At 43.5% G+C, this 22,075-nt stretch overlaps 1 protein-coding gene across 2 annotated transcripts in view; it reads right to left on the reverse strand.

The window, feature by feature from the left end:
• The window catches only part of vwf (von Willebrand factor), a 208,587-nt gene that overhangs the window by 114,592 nt on the left and 71,920 nt on the right, over positions 1-22,075 (reverse strand). For both annotated transcript variants that reach the window (XM_046342718.1, XM_046342727.1), the window contains exons 25-31: positions 21,929-22,075; positions 20,026-20,190; positions 14,996-15,131; positions 14,470-14,779; positions 5,405-6,617; positions 1,865-2,011; positions 1,422-1,565 (exon numbers count right to left, since the gene is read on the reverse strand). The exon at positions 21,929-22,075 is cut by the window's right edge and continues 10 nt beyond it. In XM_046342718.1, coding sequence (XP_046198674.1) covers positions 1,422-1,565; positions 1,865-2,011; positions 5,405-6,617; positions 14,470-14,779; positions 14,996-15,131; positions 20,026-20,190; positions 21,929-22,075 — 2,262 coding nt within the window. The remainder of the gene's footprint in view (positions 1-1,421; positions 1,566-1,864; positions 2,012-5,404; positions 6,618-14,469; positions 14,780-14,995; positions 15,132-20,025; positions 20,191-21,928) is intronic.

Below are 22,075 nucleotides of genomic sequence, written 5' to 3' on the forward strand. Positions count from 1 at the left end.
CACAATCAAACTGTCGCGCCACCCAAGAGCTCCTCCCCAAACAGCTGAACAAGCTCTCTTTAATTCCTCCTTCCTTACTGCTCATGCGCTCTTAAAGTGGCAGTGCACGGTGAAGGCTCCGAGCAGATTTCGCCACAACATTAATCACTTACCTTTGATAATCTTCATCAGATGACACTCATAGGACTTCATGTTACACAATACATGTATGTTTTGTTCGGTAAAGTTCATATTTATATCAAATAATCTCAGTATACATTGGCACGTTATGTTCAGTAGTTCCAAAAACATCCAGTTATTTTGCAGATACCCACATCAATTTACAGAAATACTCATAATAAACGTTGATCAAAGATACAAGTGTTATACATGGAATTCTAGATCCAATTCTCCTTAATGCAACCGCTGTCAGTTCCGGGATCAATATCTCCATGGAGTCCCCTGTTGCCATAGGACGCCTTCTTAGACTTCCACGGCGAGTGACGTAATTCCATGGCTGGTTGGTTGGGTCAAGAACAGGTCCGTTCTCCAGGAAAGAGGGGAGACCCCTGCGGGGATGAAATCCTGCCTGGCACCGGGAAGTCGGCTGTGGAAAGCCACCACAACGGTGAAACTTCCACCAGACCAGAGCGGCGTCCGGCTACTGGAGTGGAAGTAAAATAAAAAGAAGGTGGGCATGGGTTCCCCAGTAGCTTTTGTAGGTTTGTTACTTGCTTGCTAAAAGTAGCTACTTCGCTCCTGTATTCCTCCCCAAGCAAACAGTTGCTACATTGAAAATCAGCGTGGCCCACATTGTCCTGGAACAAATCAAAGTAAACACAGCTCCTGCAACGCTGGAAACATTCAATAGTGCCCTCTATCTGAGACCGCCGAGCTAGCTTGGCTAGCTGGGCTTTCGCGTCTCTCCCCCTATACAGAATCTGGCAGGATCCCGGGACAGATAGCAGTGCTCACAGAATTTAGCCCAACAGAGCCTCAGGTTCCAAAATAAAATAAAAAGTATATAAAACACTGTCAGCTGTTAAACCGAGGTCTTTAGTTCAGGTTTCAGCGTTCGACAGTGCTCAACAACAACAAACATACGTTGCGCTCTGATGACGTAGGGATTGTGTGTGTGTGTGCGTATTACCCAGTGGTGTGTGTGTGTGTGTGCATGTGTATTACCCAGTGGCATGCGTATTACCCAGTGGTGTGTGTATAACCCAGTGGTGTGTGTGTGTGTGTGTGTGTGTGTGTGTGTGTGTGTGTGTGTGTGTGTGTGTGTGTGTGTGTGTGTGTGTGTGTGTGTGTGTGTGTGTGTGTGTGTGTGTGTGTGTGTGTGTGTGTGTGTGTGTGTGTGTTACTCAATTACTCAATGGTATGCATATTACCCAGTGGTGTGTTTGTGTGTGTGTGTGTGTGTTTGTGTGTGTGTGCATTACCCAGTGCGGTGTGTGTGTGTGTCGGACTGGTCAGCTGGTCCACCAGGGTCAGCAGGTGTGTCCTGTCCTGCTCCTCTCTCCAGGCCACGCCCACACTACTGGTCTCTCCGTATGTAACCACACCCACCTGAGTCTCGTTCCGACCTGAGAACACATCCCCCGGAGAATTATATTTCCAGTCTATTACATACCATCGTTCTCTGCCTTCAGCAATGTGTTATTTTACTTTATGTTACTTTTTGATGTTAACGTTGGGTAGTTCAGTAAGAGCTGTGTTGGGATTGGGTGGTTCAGTGAGATTTGTGTTGTGATTGGGTGGTTCAGTGTGATCTTGCTGACTACCGGAGCAAAGTAGCTACTTTTAGAACCACCCAATCAGAACACAGATCTTACTAGTAAGGTGGTTCAGTGAAAACTGTGTTCTAATTGGCCAGCAGGCGTACCGATATCAGCGCTGTTGATGAAGGCTTTGACAAATGTTTTCATGTCCTCAAATTCTGTCCCGCCCTCTGGCTGCCCGTCAGTCTCTGGCCCCGCCCTATTCCCGCCTCTCAGCAGGAACAGGACATCCATCGGCTTCCTGCATGGCACTGGGTCAGAGGTCACAGGATATCAACCAATCACAGAGTAGTAGGGGAATTCACCAGACCTCATCTATATTCACAAATGTGGGTGTGGTGTGTGGGTGTATCAAATCTAATTTTATTTGTCACATGCGCCTAATACAACTTACCGTGAAATTCTTATGTACAATCCCTTAACCAACAAAGCAGTTTTAAGAAACATAAGTGTTAAGAAAAATATGTACTAAATAAACTAAAGAGTCAATGTGTCAATGTGCAGGGGTACAGGTTAGTCAAATCAAATGTATTTATATAGCCCTTTGTACATGAGCTGATATCTCAAAGTGCTGTACAGAAACCCAGCCTAAAACCCCAAACAGCAAGCAATGCAGGTGTAGAAGCACGGTGACTAGGAAAAAGTCCCTAGAAAGTGAGTTGATTTAGGTAATATGTACTGTACATGTAGGTAGGGTTAAAGTGACTACGTATAGATAATAAACAGCGAGTAGCAGCAGTGTAAAAAAAGCGGGGGTCAATGCAAATAGTCTAGTCTGCCATTTAATTAGCTGTTCAGCAGTCTTAAGGAGCCTTCTGGACCTAGACTTGGCTCCCCGGTACCGCTTGCCGTGCGGTATCAGAGAGAACAGTATATGACTAGGTGGCGAGAGTCTTTGGCAATTTTTAGGGCCTTCTTTTGACACCTCCTGGTATAGAGGTCCTGGATGGCAGGAAGCTTGGCCTCAGTGATGTAGTGGACCGTATGCACTACCCTCTGTAACGTCTTGCAGTTGCCATTCCAGGTGGTGATTCAACCAGTTAGGGTGCCTAAATGGTGCAGCTGTTTAACTTTTTGAGAATCTGAGGACCCATGCCAAATCTTTTCAGTCTCCTGAGGGGGAACACACATTGTCGTGCCCTCTTCACGACTGTCTTGGTGTGTTTGAACCATGATCGTTTGCTGGTGATGTGGACACCAAGGAACTTAAAGCTCTCAATCTGCTCCACTCCAGCCCCATCGATGAGAATGGGGGCGTGCTCGGCCCTCCTTTTCCTGTAGTCCACGATCATCTGCTTTGTCTTGATCAAGTTGAGGGAGATGTTGTTGTCCTGGAACCACACTGCCAGGTCTCTGATCTCCTCCCTATAGGCTGTCTCATCATTGTCGGTGATCAGGCCTACCACCGTTGTGTTGTCTGCAAACTTAATGATGGTGTTGGAGTTGTGCTTGGACACGCAGTCATGGGTGAACAAGGATAGAGGAAGGGACTAAGCACACACCCCTGAGGAGCCATAGTTTTGAGTATCAGTGTTGCGGATGGGTTGTTGTCTACCCTCACCACCTGGGTGTGGCCCATAAGGAAATCCTGAATTCAGTTGCAGAGGGAGGTGTTTAGTCCCAGGGTCCTTAGCATAGTGATCAGCTTTGAGGGCATTATGTTGTTTAACTCTGATCTGTAGCATTCTCAAGTAGGTGTTCCTTTTGTGCAGGTGGGACAGGGCAGTGTTGAGTGCAATAGAGATTGCGTAATCTGTGGATCTGTTGGTGCGGTATGCAAATTGAGTGGCTCTAGGGTTTCTGGGATGATGGTGTTGATGTGAACCATGACCAACCTTTCAAAGCACTTCATGGCTACAGACTACGGGTTGGTAGTCATTTAGGAAGGTTACCTTGGTGTTCTTGGGCACAGGAACCATGGTGAAACATGTAGATATTACAATCTTGGCCAGGTTGAACATTTCAGTGAAGACACTTACCAGTTGGTCAGCGCATGCTCGGAGAATACGCCCTGGGAATCCGCCTAGCCCTGTGGCCTTGTGAATGTTGACCTGTTTAAAGGGCTTACTCACATCGGCTACGGCGATCTTGATCACACCGATGTCCAGAACAGCTGGTGCTCTCAAGTGTGCTTCAGTTTTCGAAGCGTACATAGAAGTAGTTTAACTCGTCTGGTAGGCTCGTGTCACTGGGCAGCTCATGGCTGGGATTCCCTTTATAGTCCGTAATAGTTTGCAAGTCCTGCCAGATCTGATGAGCATCGGTGTAGTAGGATTCAATCTTAGTCCTGTATTTACGCTTTTCCTGTTTGATGGTTCGTCTGAGGGCATAGTAGGATTTCTTGTAAGCGTCCGAGTTAGAGAGCAGGTAGCTGACAAGTGGTGGCTATTCAACAGCCTTATGGTCTGGGGGCGTAGAAACTATTTGCCAATCTTCCAGTTTTTGCCATGATGCTCCTATACTGCCCATGTCTGACTGATGGAAGTGGGGAGAACAGGTCATGGCTCAGATGACTGACATCCCTGATGACCTTATTGTCTTTCCTGCGACACCTGGAGTTGTAGGTGTCCTGGAGGGCAAGCAGTGAACACCCAATGGTGTGTTTGGCTGAGTGTACCACCCTCTGTAGAGACTTGAGGTCAGTGGAATTGGAGTTACTATACCAGGCTGTGATGTTCTCGATGGTGCTTCTGTAGAACATTGTGAGGGCCCATGGGGAAAGGCCTAATTTCTTCAGCCTCAGGTTGAAAAGTCACTGTCGTGCCTTCTTCCCCACAGTGTCCATGTAGTGTGGTTTGACTATTTCAGCTCTTTTGAGATGTGTACACCTTGGAGACGTGTAGTTTAGCATAAATAGACAGCTACGAAAAATATAATTGAAAACCCTCTTGGTAAATAGAGTTGTTTACATGGAAAAGCCAATGGGGTGTATTTTATCCATGTTCGGCCACGAATCTGAGAAACCTAGAATCTTAGAGTTGTTCAGGTTGATAGGATAGTCTGGAACGAAGCTCCTCCAGTTTGTTTTCTAGTGACTGTACGTCAATAGAACAGAGGACAATAGTGGTCTAGATGCTTTCCAATGTAGTCTAGTCATGTTGCCACCTCGCTTTCCTCACTTTGGCCGCCACTTCTTATTTAGAGGGATCAGGGCCTGTCTAGGGGTAGAGCTGCCGCCTCGTTGACGTAGAATTCATCATCCAAATCAAGGTTATTGCTTTTCTGATGTCCAGAAACTATTTTCGGTCATAAGAAATAATAGTGGAAATATTATATAAAATTAAAGTAAAGCTCAGTGTAAGAAAACACACAAAATAGCAGAATTGGTCAGGAGCCCATAAGACCGCAGCTAACTCTACCTACATTTACATATTACGTCAATCACCTCGACTAACCGGTGCCCACACACATTGACTCTGTACAGGTACCCCCTGTATATAGCCTCGCTATTGTTATTTACTGCTGCTCTTTAATTATTTGTTAATTTTATTTAAAAAATAAATGCTTAACTGCATTGTTGGTTAGGAGCTTTTAAGTAAGCATTTACAATGTTATGTTATTTAATCCACTGCAGCACCATCTCAACAAAGTCGGTGTATATGTGTGTGTTTCTGTGTGTGTGTGTATGTGTGTGTGTGTTTTACCTGAGGGAGGCAGGGTGGCTCTGGGGGCCAGTGTGGGGGTGAGTCGTGGGGGAGGCAGGGTGGGGGAGCGAGGAGAGAGGGAGTTTCTGGTGATATTAACCACAGTGGTAACCAGAGAGGTAAGGCTGGTATAGTCCTTCACCATGAGGGGGCGCTGTGGGGAGCTGAGAGGCATCAGGTCCACCTCTCTAACCTTCGGGCCTACCCCGATGGGATACACCCAGGTGTGTGTGTGGGAGGAGGGGGGACGCGTGATCACGTCGGTGGGGGGGTTCTCTGTCACCAGGAAGACTAGCTGGGGGGAGGTAGGGGTGGAGGAGGGCCTATCAGTAGTCACTTCCTGGTAGGTCTGGCCAATTGCTGCACCCGTGTTGGTCTTGTCCCCACCCCTCCAGCGGATCTCCCGCAGTCTCCTTAGCAACTTGGTTCTCTGCCACTGTATTTCCCAGCGCGTTATCTCCACGGTGACAGTTTCCGAGTATTGTATGACTGTAACACGCACGGACTCCTCCCCTTCCTGTGCCAGCTGCGATATCACTTCCTCCAGAAAGAGGAGAGAGGCGTTAAATCCCGCCTCCCCAACCGAGTCAGAACCTTCCAGGATAAATGTCACGTATTTAGAGGAAGAGAGGAAGGAAGAGGAGGAGAGAGAGGAAGGAGAGGGAGAAATAGTTGTGGGGGCCATGCCAGTAGGCTGTATGGGGTTGGGGAGGTGTTGGGACAGGGTGGAGGTCAGGGTGGGGATGGTCTCTAGCAGGGGAGGCTGTGTGGTGGTGGTGGTCCCAAGGCTAAGTTTAGCCATGCCATGCTTGGCGGGCGGGGACTTGGGGGTCTCCGGCTCCAGCCCCAGGGTACAGAGGTAGTCAGTGACCTCCATAAAGTTGGCCGGAAGCTCAGACACGCTGTTCAGCTGGTAAGCCCTGTTATCAGGCTTGGCCTTCGTAATGTCATTAACCTGTGTCCAGCTAGCCTCCGGACCCAGCGCCAGCGTCAGAGTGGTAATGTCTTTCTTCCGAAGCAGCTTGACGGTGGCGCGGAGAGGCCGGGGATTGGCGCTGGCGGTGAGGATGATAGCGACGCGGCCAGCATGTTCTCGCTTGTTCTTGTCATAGATGTTGATTGCCAGATACTTCACCGCCTCGTCTAGAAACGCAGCATCACCACCACTGTAGTGCAGCTCACGCACTGTCTTCTTAAACAACCACTTCTGAACCTAGAGGTTAGAGGTCAGAATTTAGGAGTGGAGTCAATGTAAGAATGAAGAATATGGATAATATCGGATAGCAAACTCTCTCAGACCAAGAAGTTAACCAACTCTGACAAGACCCTTCCATTAACCGACATTGAAAGGACCCTGTCATGAACCGGACCCAAATTAAGACATTACAACAAGAGACACCACAACACAACATAAAGAGAAACCTAAGACATTACAACAAGAGACACCACAACACCACATAAAGAGAGACACCACAAACACTATATGAAGTGAGACAGCATAACACTACATAAAGAGAGACCTAAGAAAACAGCACAACACAAAATTGTAGCAACACACATGGCAGCAACACAACATGAGACCAACATTGTAGCAACACAACATTGCAGTAGCACAACATGGTAGCAGCACAAACGTGGTAGAAACATTACTGGGCACAGACAACAGCACAAAGGGCAAGAAGGTAGAGACAACAATACTACATGCAAAGCAGCCACAACGGTCAGTATGAGTGTCAGTATCAGTGGGAATGTAGAGATGGAGATAGAGTGTTTGTTGCAGCTCGTTCCAGTAGCTCCAACAAACTGAAAAGACGAGCGACCCAGGGATATGTGTGCTTTGGGCACCTTTAACAGAATGTGATTGGAAGAAAGGGTGTTGTATGTGGAGGATGAGGGCTGCAGTAGATATCTCAGATAGGGGGAGTGAGGCCTAAGAGGTTTTTATAAATAAGCATCATGGATGTGTGTCCTTTGGGGACCTTTAAAACTTGTTCGGGATAGGGGGCGATATTTCCCCTTTGGATGAATTGCGTGCCCATAGTAAACTGCATAAAAATCTGTCCTAAATTGCTAATATATGCATATTATTATTATTATTGGATAGGAAACACTCTGAAGCTTCTACAACGTTTGAATTGTGTCTGTGAGTATAACAGAACTCACAGGGCAGGCAATCTTCCAAACTAGTTTTGAGATCCTGAAAGTTGGGGCAACTTTGACGTCATCGCCCCCACTCTTCCCAACAAGTTATGGATCTGGAAACACTTCCTATGTCTTCCACTAGATGTCCTCATTCAGTAGAGCGTTTAATTGTGCAAATGCTGTGAACTTTGACCCAACGAGGCGACAAACATTGAGTGTCGCGAGGATTTCCATGTGCGTTAGGGCGCGCTTTGGGCACAGAGCTTCCTTTGTTCTAGCTAGCCCTAGATGAACTAGGATTGTCCGGTTGGAATGCCATTCGTTTTGTACGTTTATAATATCCTAAAGCTTGATTCTGCACTTAGTTTGACCAGTTTAGTCGACCTATAATATGTAATTTGGAAGTTTTGATGTGCAATTATTCTGGACCAGAAGTAATTTTTTGGGCATTTGAGCTGAAAGTGGTAGCATATGCTACTACATGGACACTAGAATTTAAACAAAACGATGTATTGGGTAAGTATGACTCCTTCCACTACATTCTGATCGAAGACCATCAAAGGTAAGGGAATATTTATGTTGTAATTTTGTATTTCTGTTGACTCCAACATAGCGGAGAAATATTGTTACGTCTGAGCGCCGTCTCAGGTTATTGCATAGTCAACTAATTCTGTAACGTTAAAAACAAATCTGACACAGCGGTTGCATTAAGAACCAGTGTATCTTTCTAACTATATGTAGAACATGTATCTTTAGTCAAAGTTTATGATGAGTATTTCTGTTATCTGGCGTAGCTTTCTATAATTTCTCCGGACATTTTTGATAATTTTATGAACATGGCGTCAATGTAAACTGTGATTTATGGATATAAAATGCATATTATCAAACAAAATATAAATGTACTGTATAACATGTCGTATGACTGTCATCTGATGAAGATTTTCAAAAGGTTAGTCAATGAATTAATTTTTTTATCCTGCTTTTATAATTTTATATTTTCTGGGACAAAATGGCTGCCTCTTGTCTTTGTTTCGGTGGTGGTCTATTATAAATATGTGCTGTGTTTTCGCCGTAAAACATAAAAAAATCTGACATGCTGGGTAGATGAACAAGGTGTTTAGCTTTCATTTGAGGAATTGGACTTGTTAATGTGTGGAGGTTAAATATTTCGAAGAATATTTTTGCATTCCTTGCGCCACCATTTCAGCTGAACGGGGGGGGGGCGTTCCCTGAGGGGAACCCCCTCGCTTTAACTTTAACAGGTTTTAACAGAATGTGACACCCCTCCCACTCTGTCTGCTGGGATCTCCTGTTTGGTAGTTTGCTTGTTGGACACTAAGAAAACTTTGTTGTAGAGCATCCAACACAAAATCTGGAGAGAGGCTAGCTGAGTATGACTATCATCTGCATATAAATGGATGAGAGAACTACGTTGTTTATGTAAATTGAGAAGAGCGTGGGCCCTAGGATCGAGCCTTGGGGTACTCCCTTTGTGACAGGCAGTGACTGAGACTGCAGATGTTCTCACTTTATACACTGAACTCTTTGAGAGAGGTAGATAGCAAACCAGGCCAAAGATCCATCAGAGACACTAATACTCATCAACCCACTAGAATGGAATGGTATGACATTTTTTGGCCAAGTCGATAAAAATAGCAGCACAACAGAATCAAAGGCGATGATGACATAATGTATTAGCTTTAAGGTTGCAGTGACACATCCATAACCCGAGGGGAAACCAGACATCAAGAAAGCCAGTTGGTTGATTATTAGCAATTTTTTTTCAACACTTTTGACAAACAGGGCAAAACAGAAATTGGCCTATAACAGTTAGGATAAGCTTGACCTCCCCCTTTAAATAAAGGATGCTGTCACAACTTCCACTGAAGTTGTTCCCTCTCCTTGTTCGGGCGGCATTCGGCGGTCGACATCACCGGCTTTCTAGCCGACACCGATCCATGTTTCATTTTTCCTTTTATTTTGTCTGTTTACACACCTGGTTCCCATCTCATAATTATGTTCCTGATTCAACTCTCTGATTTCCCTTTCTGTTTTGTGCGTGATTGTCTTTCGTGTATTCCGGTGTGTTGTATTTTGAGTCCTGTTTTGTCCTGGTTTCGAACGGGATTTTGTTACGTTGTGGATTAAGTAAACCAGTGATTGTTACTCTTATCTGTGTCCTGCGCCTAACTCCTTCGCTACCTTTTAGATAGACTCTGATAGATGCAAAGTGGATGCCTTCCACGCCATGGGCCCCTCCCAAGAGAGGAGAGAAAAGCTTAGCGATGAGGCTGAAACCTTAAAAAAGAAAGGTTCTAATTAATGAGCTCATTAAGCACCTCAGACTCATTACATTTACATTTACATTTAAGTCATTTAGCAGACGCTCTTATCCAGAGCGACTTACAAATTGGTGCATTCACCTTATGACATCCAGTGGAACAGTCAACTTTGTAGTGGGGCAGGTGAAGAAGATGGAGGAGAATCGGGGCCAGTAAAATTGGAAGGGCTGGCACGGGACGGGCAAGGAGGCATGTTTGAGTCAAATAGGAATCCTGACTTAATGTTGTGGTAATTAAAGAGCTCACGCATGCGCTCCTTGCCGGTCACAACCATATCATCAACATGAACCTTTTTGGGATAGGGGGCAGCATTTTCACTTTTGGATGAATAGCGTGCCCAGAGTGAACTACCTCCTACTCTGTCCCAGATGCTAATATATGCATATTATTATTAGTATTGGATAGAAAACACTCTGAAGTTTCTAAAACTGTTTGAATGATGTCTGTGAGTATAACATAACTCATATGGCAGGTGAAAACCTGAGAAAAATCCAACCAGGAAGTGGGACATCTGAGGTTTGTAGTTTTTCAAAGTTTGGCCTACCGAATACACATTGAGATATGGATGAGGTTGCACTTCCTAGGGCTTCCACTAGATGTCAACCGTCTTTGGAAATTGAATGAGGATTCTATTATAAAGGAGGGGCTCATGAGAACTCTTTGAGTCAGTGGTCTGGCAGAGAGCCTTTGTCTCATGACGCGTGCTCCCGACAGAGTTACCTCTCGTTCCAATGCTTATCTGAAGAGAAAGGAATTCTCCGGTTGGAACATTATTGATGTTTTATGTTAAAAACATCCTAACGATTGATTCCATACATCATTTGACATGTTTCTAAAGGACTGTAACGGAACTTGTAGAGTTTTTGTCTGGATGAAATGCTTGCGCCTCATGAAGATGGATTACTGTGCTGAACACACTAACAACAAGTGGCTATTTGGACATATATGATGGGACTTTATGGAACAAATCAGTCATTTATTGTCAAACTGGGATTCCTGGGAGTGCCTTCTGATGAAGATCATCAAAGGTAAGTGAATATTTATGGTATTGTTTCTAAATTCGTTGACTCCAAAATGGCGGATATTCCTCGGGCTGTTTTGGGTTCTGAGCGCCGTTCTCAGATTATGCTTTTTCCGTAAAGTATTTTTTGAAATCTGACACAGTGCTTACATTAACTTCTCATGGTAGGGACGGTTGCGTCCCACTTGGGCAATAGCCAGAGAAAATGCTGTGCGGCAAATTTTAAAAAATTATACAAAAATCTAATTGCCATTAAATCACACATGTAAGATACTCAATTAAAGCTACACACGTTGTGAATCCAGCCAACATGTCAGATTTTAAAAAGGTATTTTGGCGAAAGCATAAGAAGCTATTATCTGAGGATAGCACAACAGGATACGCTGATTCGGTGTGCGAGTTCATTAGAACGTGCGTCGAAGATGTCGTTCTCATAGCAACGATACAAACATTCCCTAACCAGAAACTGTGGATTGATGGCAGCATTCGCGTGAAACTGAAAGCGCGAACCACTGCTTTTAATCAGAGCAAGGTGTCTGGCAACATGACTGAATACAAACAGTGCAGCTATTCCCTCCGCAAGGCTATTGAACAAGCTAAGCGTCAGTACAGAGACAAAGTGGAATCTCAATTCAACGGCTCAGACACAAGAGGCATGTGGCAGGGTCTACAGTCAATCACGGACTACAAGAAGAAACCCAGTCCAGTCACGGACCAGGATGTCTTGCTCCCAGGCAGACTAAATAACTTTTTTGCCCGCTTTGAGGACAATACAGTGCCACTGACACGGCCTGCAACGGAAACATGCAGTCTCTCCTTCACTGCAGCCGAGGTGAGTAAGACATTTAAACGTGTTAACCCTCGCAAGGCTGCAGGCCCAGACGGCATCCCCAGCCGCGCCCTCAGAGCATGCGCAGACCAGCTGGCCAGTGTGTCTACGGACATATTCAATCAATCCCTATACCAGTCTGCTGTTCCCACATGTTTCAAGAGGGCCACCATTGTTCCTGTTCCCAAGAAAGCTAAGGTAACTGAGCTAAACGACTACCGCCCCGTAGCACTCACTTCCGTCATCATGAAGTGCTTTGAGAGACTAGTCAAGGACCATATCACCTCCACCCTACCTGACACCCTAGACCCACTCCAATTTGCTTACCGCCCAAATAGACGATGCAATCTCAACCACACTGCACACTGCCCTAACCCACCTGGACAAGAGGAATACCTATGTGAGAATGCTGTTCATCGACTACAGCTCGGCATTCAACACCATAGTACCCTCCAAGCTCGTCATCAAGCTCGAGACCCTGAGACTCGACCCCGTCCTGTGCAACTGGGTACTGGACTTCCTGACGGGCCGCCCCCAGGTGGTGAGGGTAGGCAACAACATCTCCTCCCCGCTGATCCTCAACACGGGGGCCCCACAAGGGTGCGTTCTGAGCCCTCTCCTGTACTCCCTGTTCACCCACGACTGCGTGGCCACGCACGCCTCCAACTCAATCATCAATTTTGCGGACGACACAACAGTGGTAGGCTTGATTACCAACAATGACGAGACGGCCTACAGGGAGGAGGTGAGGGCCCTCGGAGTGTGGTGTCAGGAAAATAACCTCACACTCAACGTCAACAAAACTAAGGAGATGATTGTGGACTTCAGGAAACAGCAGAGGGAACACCCCCTATCCACATCGATGGAACAGTAGTGGAGAGGGTAGCAAGTTTTAAGTTCCTCGGCATACACATCACAGACAAACTGAATTGGTCCACTCACACTGATAGCGTCGTGAAGAAGGCGCAGCAGCGCCTCTTCAACCTCAGGAGGCTGAAGAAATTCGACTTGTCACCAAAAGCACTCACAAACTTCTACAGATGCACAATCGAGATCATCCTGGCGGGCTGAATCACCACCTGGTACGGCAACTGCTCCGCCCTCAACCGTAAGGCTCTCCAGATGGTAGTGAGGTCTGCACAACGCATCACCGGGGGCAAACTACCTGCCCTCCAGGACACCTACACCACCCGATGTTACAGGAAGGCCATAAAGATCATCAAGGACATCAACCACCCGAGCCACTGCCTGTTTACCCCGCTATCATCCAGAAGGCGAGGTCAGTACAGGTGCATCAAAGCTGGGACCGAGAGACTGAAAAACAGCTTCTATCTCAAGGCCATCAGACTGTTAAACAGCCACCACTAACATTGAGTGGCTGCTGCCACCACACTGACACTGACACTGACTCAACTCCAGCCACTTTAATAATGGGAATTGATGGGAAATGATGTAAATATATCACTAGCCACTTTAAACAATGCTACCTTATATAATGTTACTTACCCTACATTATTCATCTCATATGCATACGTATATACTGTACTCTATATCATCGACTGCATCCTTATGTAATACATGTATCACTAGCCACTTTAACTATGCCACTTTGTTTACATACTCATCTCATATGTATATACTGTACTCAATACCATCTACTGTATCTTGCCTATGCTGCTCTGTACCATCACTCATTCATATATCCTTATGTACATATTCTTTATCCCCTTACACTGTGTATAAGACAGTAGTATTGGAATTGTTAGTTAGATTACTTGTTGGTTATTACTGCATTGTTTGAACTAGAAGCACAAGCATTTCGCTACACTCGCATTAACATCTGCTAACCATGTGTATGTGATAATTTTTTGTGTGATTTGATTTGATTTGATTTATCCCCTTCCGTATCCACAGTTTTGCCTCCTAAATAACAATTATTAGTAGGCTATAGGCAAGGAGACCAACTATGGATGCTGCTCCTGTTGCTCCTTCCAGCATACTGCATCTCCTCATCAAATTTCAGAGACACCGGCCAGTCAGCAGAGTGAAGTTCCCTTGCAGGAAGAATACATTTGAAATATCTATCCATCTATCTATCCAGCCAGCCAGCCAGCCAGCCAGCCAGCCAGCCAGCCAGCCAGCCAGCCAGCCAGCCAGCCAGCCCCGTTACACTGGCATATGGCTAACTTCATCTTGCCTCACTGACTTGACAAATAGTAAATTCAACCAAATCAGTTAGACAAGGAAACAAATTATTGGCTCTGTCATTTTATCTGAAAAATTATAATACACACTCTATGGGGGGTAAAATGACAAGTAGCCGACATTTCCTGGGATACTATAGAGGTCAGTACTCAGTCAGGTGTTCTAAGTGGCTGTGTGCGCTTCTGCATACCATGTCAGGGGAATATATTGCGCAAAACAAATGAAAGCAGGCTGATATGCAATTTTGTCTGACAATAATTTAAGATGATAAAATGTAAATATGTGAAATTTGAGTTGATGTTGTTTATGAACTAAACTCTTCAATTTAATTCAGGGTCTGTCTGTGACACCCACAAGAGTTCCGAATCCACCAAACTGGACCCTACCTGGATCTAATGGTCAACTTCAGAATTTAGGCTCGACCCGGATCCTACCCTGACCCTTGAAGAGCTCTAGTCTTAACTCCAGAGTGATACAGCAGGACCATAGCCCTGGTGTGTTTGTGTGTGTGTGTGTGTGTGTGTACCTGCATGTCGTATGTCTTGACTCCAGAGTGATACAGCAGTACCGTAGCCCTGGTGTGGGCAGAGCCCATCCTGAACCTGTCCACCACTGATAAGATGAACTGTTTGACGGACAGGAAGTCCTCCTCGCTGAGCGCTGCTGAGCCATCTAATAGGAAGGCCAGGTCCATGGCCCGGTCACATGACCCCTCCGGCATCACTGTGGAGACAGGCTGGGCGGTGGGTGTGGTCAGACCAGCAGGGGTAGTGTACGAAGCTACGGTGTCCAGAAGAGCACAAACCTCACAGCTCAGAGTGTTGTTCTCACAGTGGCTGGAACACACACACACACACACACACACACACACACACACACACACACACACACACACACACACACACACACACACACACACACACACACACACACACACACACACACACACACACACACACACACACACACACACACACACACACACACACACACAATTAGATTAATAGTTCCAGGCATTGTTCCAGACATATCAAAGGTATGTGGTGTGTTACCATATCTGACAATGTTGGGGGTCGTCATGGTTCAGGATGACCTTGTTACCATGGGAGATCCTCTCTCCGTCATGGTAACATATGTGGCATTGGGCGGGTTCAACACACTGCATGGAAACCTCATCCAATATCTGACCTACAAGGCAGAGGCAGAGGGGTTACTGCTGCCTGCACTGTCTGTGTGTATGCATGTGTATGTGTGTGTTTATCAGTGTATGTGTGTGTTTATCAGTGTATGTGTGTGTTTATCAGTGTATGTGTGTGTTTATCAGTGTATGTTTGTGTTTATCAGTGTATGTGTGTGTTTATCAGTGTATGTGTGTATGCATGTGTATGTGTGTGTTTATCAGTGTATGTGTGTGTGTTTATCAGTGTATGTGTGTGTTTATCAGTGTATGTGTGTGTTTATCACTGTCTGTGTGTGTTTATCAGTGTATGTGTGTGTTTATCAGTGTATGTGTGTGTTTATCAGTGTATGTGTGTGTTTATCAGTGTATGTGTGTGTTTATCAGTGTATGTGTGTGTATCTAGGACTAAATATAAACAACACAGGTAGCTTCCACGTGGCTGTGAACGAGCTGAGACAAAGCAAGTAGTTCCAAATAGAATCTGGCTCAAAATTGAGGGGTGACATTTGGACTAAATGAACTAACCTAGCTACTGAGAGCCTAAGAAACTGTCTTGAATCAACATGGACTGTCAATGGAGACACAAGTTGTTCTTAGGCGTTCACGAGCACATTCACCAGTTCACGAGGACATTCACCAGTTCAAGAGGACATTCACCAGTTCACGAGGACATTCACCAGTTTACGAGCACATTCACCAGTTCACGAGCTTGTTTTTCAACTACTCCACAAATGTCTTGTTAACAACCTATAGTTTTGGCAAGTCAGTTAGGACATCTACATTGTGCATGACACATGTCATTTTTCCAACAATTGTTTACAGATTATTTAACTTATAATTCACGGTCTCACAATTCCAGTGGGTCAGAAGTTTATATACACTAGGTTGATTGTGCCTTTAAACAGCTTGTAAAATTCCAGAAAATGATGTCATGGCTTTAGAAGCTTCTGATAGGCCAATTGACATCATTTGAGTCAATTGGAGATGTACCTGTGGATGTATTTCAAAGCCTACCTTCAAACTAAGATGGTTCATCCTTGGGAGCAATTTCCAAATGCCTGAAGGTACCACGTTCATCTGTACAAACAATAGTACGCAAGTATAAACACCATGGAACCACTCAGTCATCATACCGCTGTGGAGGGAGATGCGTTCTGTCTCCTAGAGATGAACGTACTTTGGTGCGAAAAGTGCAAATCAATCACAGAACAACAGCAAAGGACCTTGCAAAGATGCTGGAGGAAGAAGGTAAAAGTATCTATTTCCACAGTAAAATGAGTCCTATATCGACATAACCTGAATGTCCTCTCAGCAAGGAAGAAGCTACTGCTCCAAAACCGCGATAGACAAGCCAGACTATGGTTTGCAACAGCACATGGGGACAAAGATCGTACTTTTTGGAGAAATGTACTCTGGTCTGATGAAACAAAAATATAACTGTTTGGCCATAATGCCCATCATTATGTTTGGAGGAAAAAGGGTGAAGCTTGCATGCCGAAGAACACCATCCCAACCGTGAAGCACTGGGGTGGCAGCATCATCTTGTGGGGGTGCTTTGCTGCAGGAAGGACTGGTGCACTTCACAAAATAGATGGCATTATGAGGCAGGAAAATTATGTGGATATATTGAAGCAAAATCTCAGTGAGGAAGTTAAAGCGTGGTCGAAAATGGGTCTTCCAAATGGACAATGACCTCAAGCGTACTTTCAAAGTAGTGGCAAAATGGCTTCAGGACAACATTTAAGACATTTTATTACATGTAAGTCATTTAGCAGACACTCTTATCCAGAGCGACTTACAAATTGGTGCATTCACCTTATGACATCCAGTGGAACAGTCACTTTACAATAGTGCATCTAAATCTTAAAGGGGGGGGGGGTGAGAAGGATTACTTATCCTATCCTTGTCCTCTTCTGGACAACAAAGTCAAGGTATTTGAGTGACCATCACAAAGCCCTGACCTCAATTCTATGGAAAATTTGTGGTCAGAACTGAAAAAGCATTTGCGAGCAAGGAGGCCTACAACCTGACTCAGTTACACCTGCTCTGTCAGGAGGAATGGGCCAAAATTCCCCCAACTTATTGTGGGAAGCTTGTGGAAGGCTACCCAAATCTTTTGACACAAGTTAAACAATTGTAACGCAATGCTACCAAATACTAATTGAGTGTATGTAAACTTCTGACCCACTGAAAATGTGATGAAAGAAATAAAAGCTGAAATAAATTATTATCTCAACTACTGTTCTGACATTTCACATTTTTTAAATAAAGTGGTGATCCTAACTGACCTTAAACGGGGAATTTGTACTAGGATTAAATGTCAGGAATTGTGAAAAACTGAGTTTGTATTTGGCTAAGGTGTATGTAAACTTCCGACTTCAACAGTACGTTCTCACATACATTCACGTTCAAATGTTTTGGCTCACTTAGAAATGTCCTTGTTTTTGAAAGAAAAGCACATTTTCTGTCCATTAAAATAACACCAAATTGATCAGAAATACCGTGTAGACATTGTTAATGTTGTAAATGACTATTGTAGCTGGAAACCGCAGACTTTTAATGGAATATGTACAGTACATAGGCGTACAGAGGCCCACTATCATCAACCATCACTCCTGTGTTCCAATGGCACAATGTGTTAACTAATCCAAGATTATAATTTAAAAAGGCTAATTGATCATTAATAAAACCCTTTTGCAATTATGTTAGCACAGCAGAAAACTGTTGTTCTGATTGAAGAAGCAATAAAACTGGCCTTCTTTAAACTTGTTGAGTATCTGGAGCATCAGCATTTGTGGGTTCGATTACAGTCTCAAAATGGCCAGAAACAAAGCACTTTCTTCTGAAACTCGTCAGTTTATTCTTGTTCTGAGAAATGAAGGCTATTCCATATGAGAAATTGCCAAGAAACTGAAGATCTGGTACAACGCTGTGTACTACTCCCTTCACAGAACAGTGCAAACTGGTTCTAACCAGAATAAAAAGAGGAGTGGGAGGCCCCGGTGCACAACTGAGCAAGAAGACAAGTTTATTAGAGTGTCTAGTTTGAGAAACAGACGCCTCATATGTCATAACGTCAGATTTGAATGGAGAAAGCTGATCCGAGAGAAGCGTTGCTTTAATTTTGATCATGAACAAATGGTCTAACTACGCACTTACCCAATATTCCCTCTACGTACTTGTTTGGGAAACACTTTAAAAGTTTGCTGGTAAATAACATGGCAAATGGTATGATCATCATAAAGCTTAAGTTCCTGCATCACATCCAGCCATGATTGGGAATCCCATAGCGCGGCGTACAATTGGCCCAGCTTCGTCCAGGTTTGGCAGTAAATACGAAATTGTTCTTAAATGAATTGCCTAGTTAAATAAAGGTTAAACAAACTAAAAAATGATAAGTCATATCGGAACTGGTAAACAAGACCCTGGTCCTCCAGCTCTAGACTATGGCTGAATGGATTTGAAACAAGACCCTGGTCATCCATTTCTAGACTGTGACTGAATGGATTGGAAACAAGACCCTGGTCATCCAGGTCTAGAATGTTGATGAATGGTTTTCAAAACAAGTCCCTGGTAATCCAGTTCTAGAATATGGCTGAATGGATTGTAAAACAAGGCCAGATTTATCCAGTTCTTGACTGTGACTGAATGGTTTAGAAACAAGGCCCTGGTTATCCAGTTCTAGAATGTTGATGAATGGTTTCGAAAAACAAGGCCCTGGTTATCCAGTTCTAGAATGTTGATGAATGGTTTTGAAACAAGGCCCTGGTTATCCAGTTCTAGAATGTTGATGAATGGTTTTGAAACAAGGCCCTGGTCATCCAGTTCTAGAATATGGCTGAATGGATTATAAAACAAGGCAAGATTTATCCAGTTCTTGACTATGACTGAATGGATTAGTTATCCAGTTCTAGAATGTTGATGAATGGTTTCGAAACAAGGCCCTAGTTATCCAGTTCTAGAATGTTGATGAATGGTTTTGAAACAAGGCCCTGGTTATCCAGTTCTAGAATGTTGATGAATGGTTTTGAAACAAGGCCCTGGTCATCCAGTTCTAGAATATGGCTGAATGGATTGTAAAACAAGGCAAGATTTATCCAGTTCTTGACTGTGACTGAATGGATTAGAAACAATGCCCTGGTTATCCAGTTCTAGAATGTTGATGAATGGTTTCGAAACAAGGCCCTGGTTATCCAGTTCTAGAATGTTGATGAAGGGTTTCGAAACAAGGCCCTGGTCATCCAGTTCTAGAATATGGCTGAATGGATTGTAAAACAAGGCAAGATTTATCTAGTTCTTTACTGTGACTGAATGGATTAGAAACAATGCCCTGGTTATCCAGTTCTAGAATGTTGATGAATGGTTTTGAAACAAGGCCCTGGTTATCCAGTTCTAGAATGTTGATGAATGGTTTCGAAACAAGGCCCTGGTTATCCAGTTCTTGACTGTAACTGAATGGATTAGAAACAATGCTCTGGTTATCCAGGTCTAGACTTTGGCTGAATTGATTGTAAACAAGTCCCTGGTCATCCAGTTCTAGACTGTGCTGATTGGATTAGATGGACTTGTCCGTTTTTTAATAATATTTTTTTTTAAATTTAAAAAATGCTTTTGTATAAAAATACAAATAAATACATATATTTAATAACCACAACACACATTTACCCGTAGATGAACAAAAATAAAATAAATGTTCACCAAAGTGATAGTAATACATTAAACATCTTCAGTTAATTCATGACCTTTATTACCCCTCATCTATATGTGTGTTTTACCTGGGGGTCAAGTAGAGTGCAGCCCTCGATTCAGGTGAATAGAAGCCATTCATTCTCCGCTTTGGTTCATTTATGATCTTTATTACCCCTCATATATACAGTATATGTGTATGTGTGTGTGTCTTACCTGGGGGGCAGGTAGCGTGGCAGCCCTCGATACAGGTGAATGGACAGAGGAGGGGCTGTGAGTGCTGACAGGTGATTGGACAGGCAGTGCCACATGTGTTGTACCTCCACTGGCATAGCTCCCCCAAACCCTCCGCTGCAGTGTTCAGCTCCTCGCAGCTCAGCGCTAACCCACACACACACACACACACACACACACACATACACACGCAATACATGAAACAACTTTATTTGAAGTCGGAAGGCTATAGAAAGTGGCCATCTTTGAATACCTGTACTTGCTTGTTTTTTTGGAGAAAAAAAAGTTCTATAGTATATGATATTTAGAAAATGTAATATGCTTTACATGTGGTATGTTTTAAATGTAGTATGTTTTAAATGTGGTATGTTTTAAATGTAGTATGTTTTAAATGTAGTTTGTTTTAAATGTAGTATGTTTTAAATGTAGTTTGTTTTAAATGTAGTTTGTTTTAAATGTAGAATGTTCTACCCAATTTCGTGATATCCAATTGGTAGCTACAGTCTTGTCTCATCGCTGCAACTCAGGTACGGACTCGGGAGAGGCGAAGGTCGAGAGCAGTGCGTCCCCCGAAACACAACCCAACTAAGCTTCTTGCTTCTTGACACAATGCCCACTGAACCCGGAAGCCAGCCATACCAATGTGTCGAAGGAAAAACCGTGCACCTGGTGCCCTTGTCAGTGTGCACTACGCCCGGCCCACCACAGGAGGCACTAGTGCGTGATGGGACCACTGCCTTAGACCACTGCGCCACTCAGGAGGCCAAATGTAGTACGTTTTAATTGTAGTATGTTTTAAATATGGTATGTTTTAAATATAGTATATTTTAAATGTAGTATGCTTTAAATGTAGTATGTTTTAATTGCAGTATGCTTTAAATGTAGTATGTTTTAATTGCAGTATGCTTTAAATGTGGTATGTTTGTTTTGTAGTATGTTTTAAATGTAGAATGTTTTATGTAGTATGTTTTAAATTTAGTATGTTTTAATTGAAATATGTTTTACAAGTGGTATGTTTATTGTAGTATGTTTTAAATATAGTGTGTTTTAATTGTAGTATGTTTTAAATGTGGTATGTTTTATGTAGTATGTTTTAAATGTAGTATGTTTTAAATGTGGTATGTTTTAAATGTGGTATGTTTTAAATGTAGTAAACTTTAAATGTGGTATGTTTTAAATGTAGTATGTTTTAATTTCAGTATGCTTTAAATGTGGTATGTTTGTTTTGTAGTATGTTTTAAATGTGGTATGTTTTATGTAGTATGTTTTAAATGTAGTATGTTTTAAATGTGGTATGTTTTAAATGTGGTATGTTTTAAATGTAGTAAACTTTAATTGTAGTATGTTTTAAATGTGGTATGTTTTATGTAGTATGTTTTAAATGTGGTATGTTTTAAATATAGTATGTTTAATTGAAGTATTTTTTTAAATGTGTTATGTTTTATCTAGTAAGTTTTAAATGCTCATAGATCATTTGGGATGTTCATCTAGTGGAATTCATGTTCGAATTCCCAGAGCTGACTAGAAGAAAAATTCTGTTGTTGTGCCCTTGAGTGAGGCAAACAACACTAAATAGTCTGGATAATAGTGTCTGCTAAATGACTCAAATATAGGAAGATAACCGTTTTTCGAGACCCACTTGTGTTTGACAGCTGATAATTATCGTAGTGGTGAATGAATTGTGGGAATCAACGCAATTAAGGATTAGATGATACATTCTCAGTAGTATGAGCCTCACTGCCGTCCTTGTACCTTCTGAATAGTATGTAGTATGCATTTTAAGTAGGTTGTTGGCAAGCCAGATTTCGGACACGATCAATGATTCTGCCAGTTTTCAGTGAGTAACTATAGTATCCATGCTGTGTGGGTGTGACCTGTGACTTACGGCACAGCTCATTAGACCTCCAGCTGACAGCCACGCCCATCTCGGAGCAGGCCTGGGAGTATGCAGCGATGATATCACAGAAACACATACAGTCTACGACGGACGGACAAGAGCACGCCGCCTCCACACACATCTCTACATAGGGCT

The sequence above is a fragment of the Oncorhynchus gorbuscha genome, linkage group LG01, assembly GCF_021184085.1.
Source record: "Oncorhynchus gorbuscha isolate QuinsamMale2020 ecotype Even-year linkage group LG01, OgorEven_v1.0, whole genome shotgun sequence".
In the NCBI taxonomy this organism is placed as follows: Eukaryota; Metazoa; Chordata; class Actinopteri; order Salmoniformes; family Salmonidae; genus Oncorhynchus; species Oncorhynchus gorbuscha.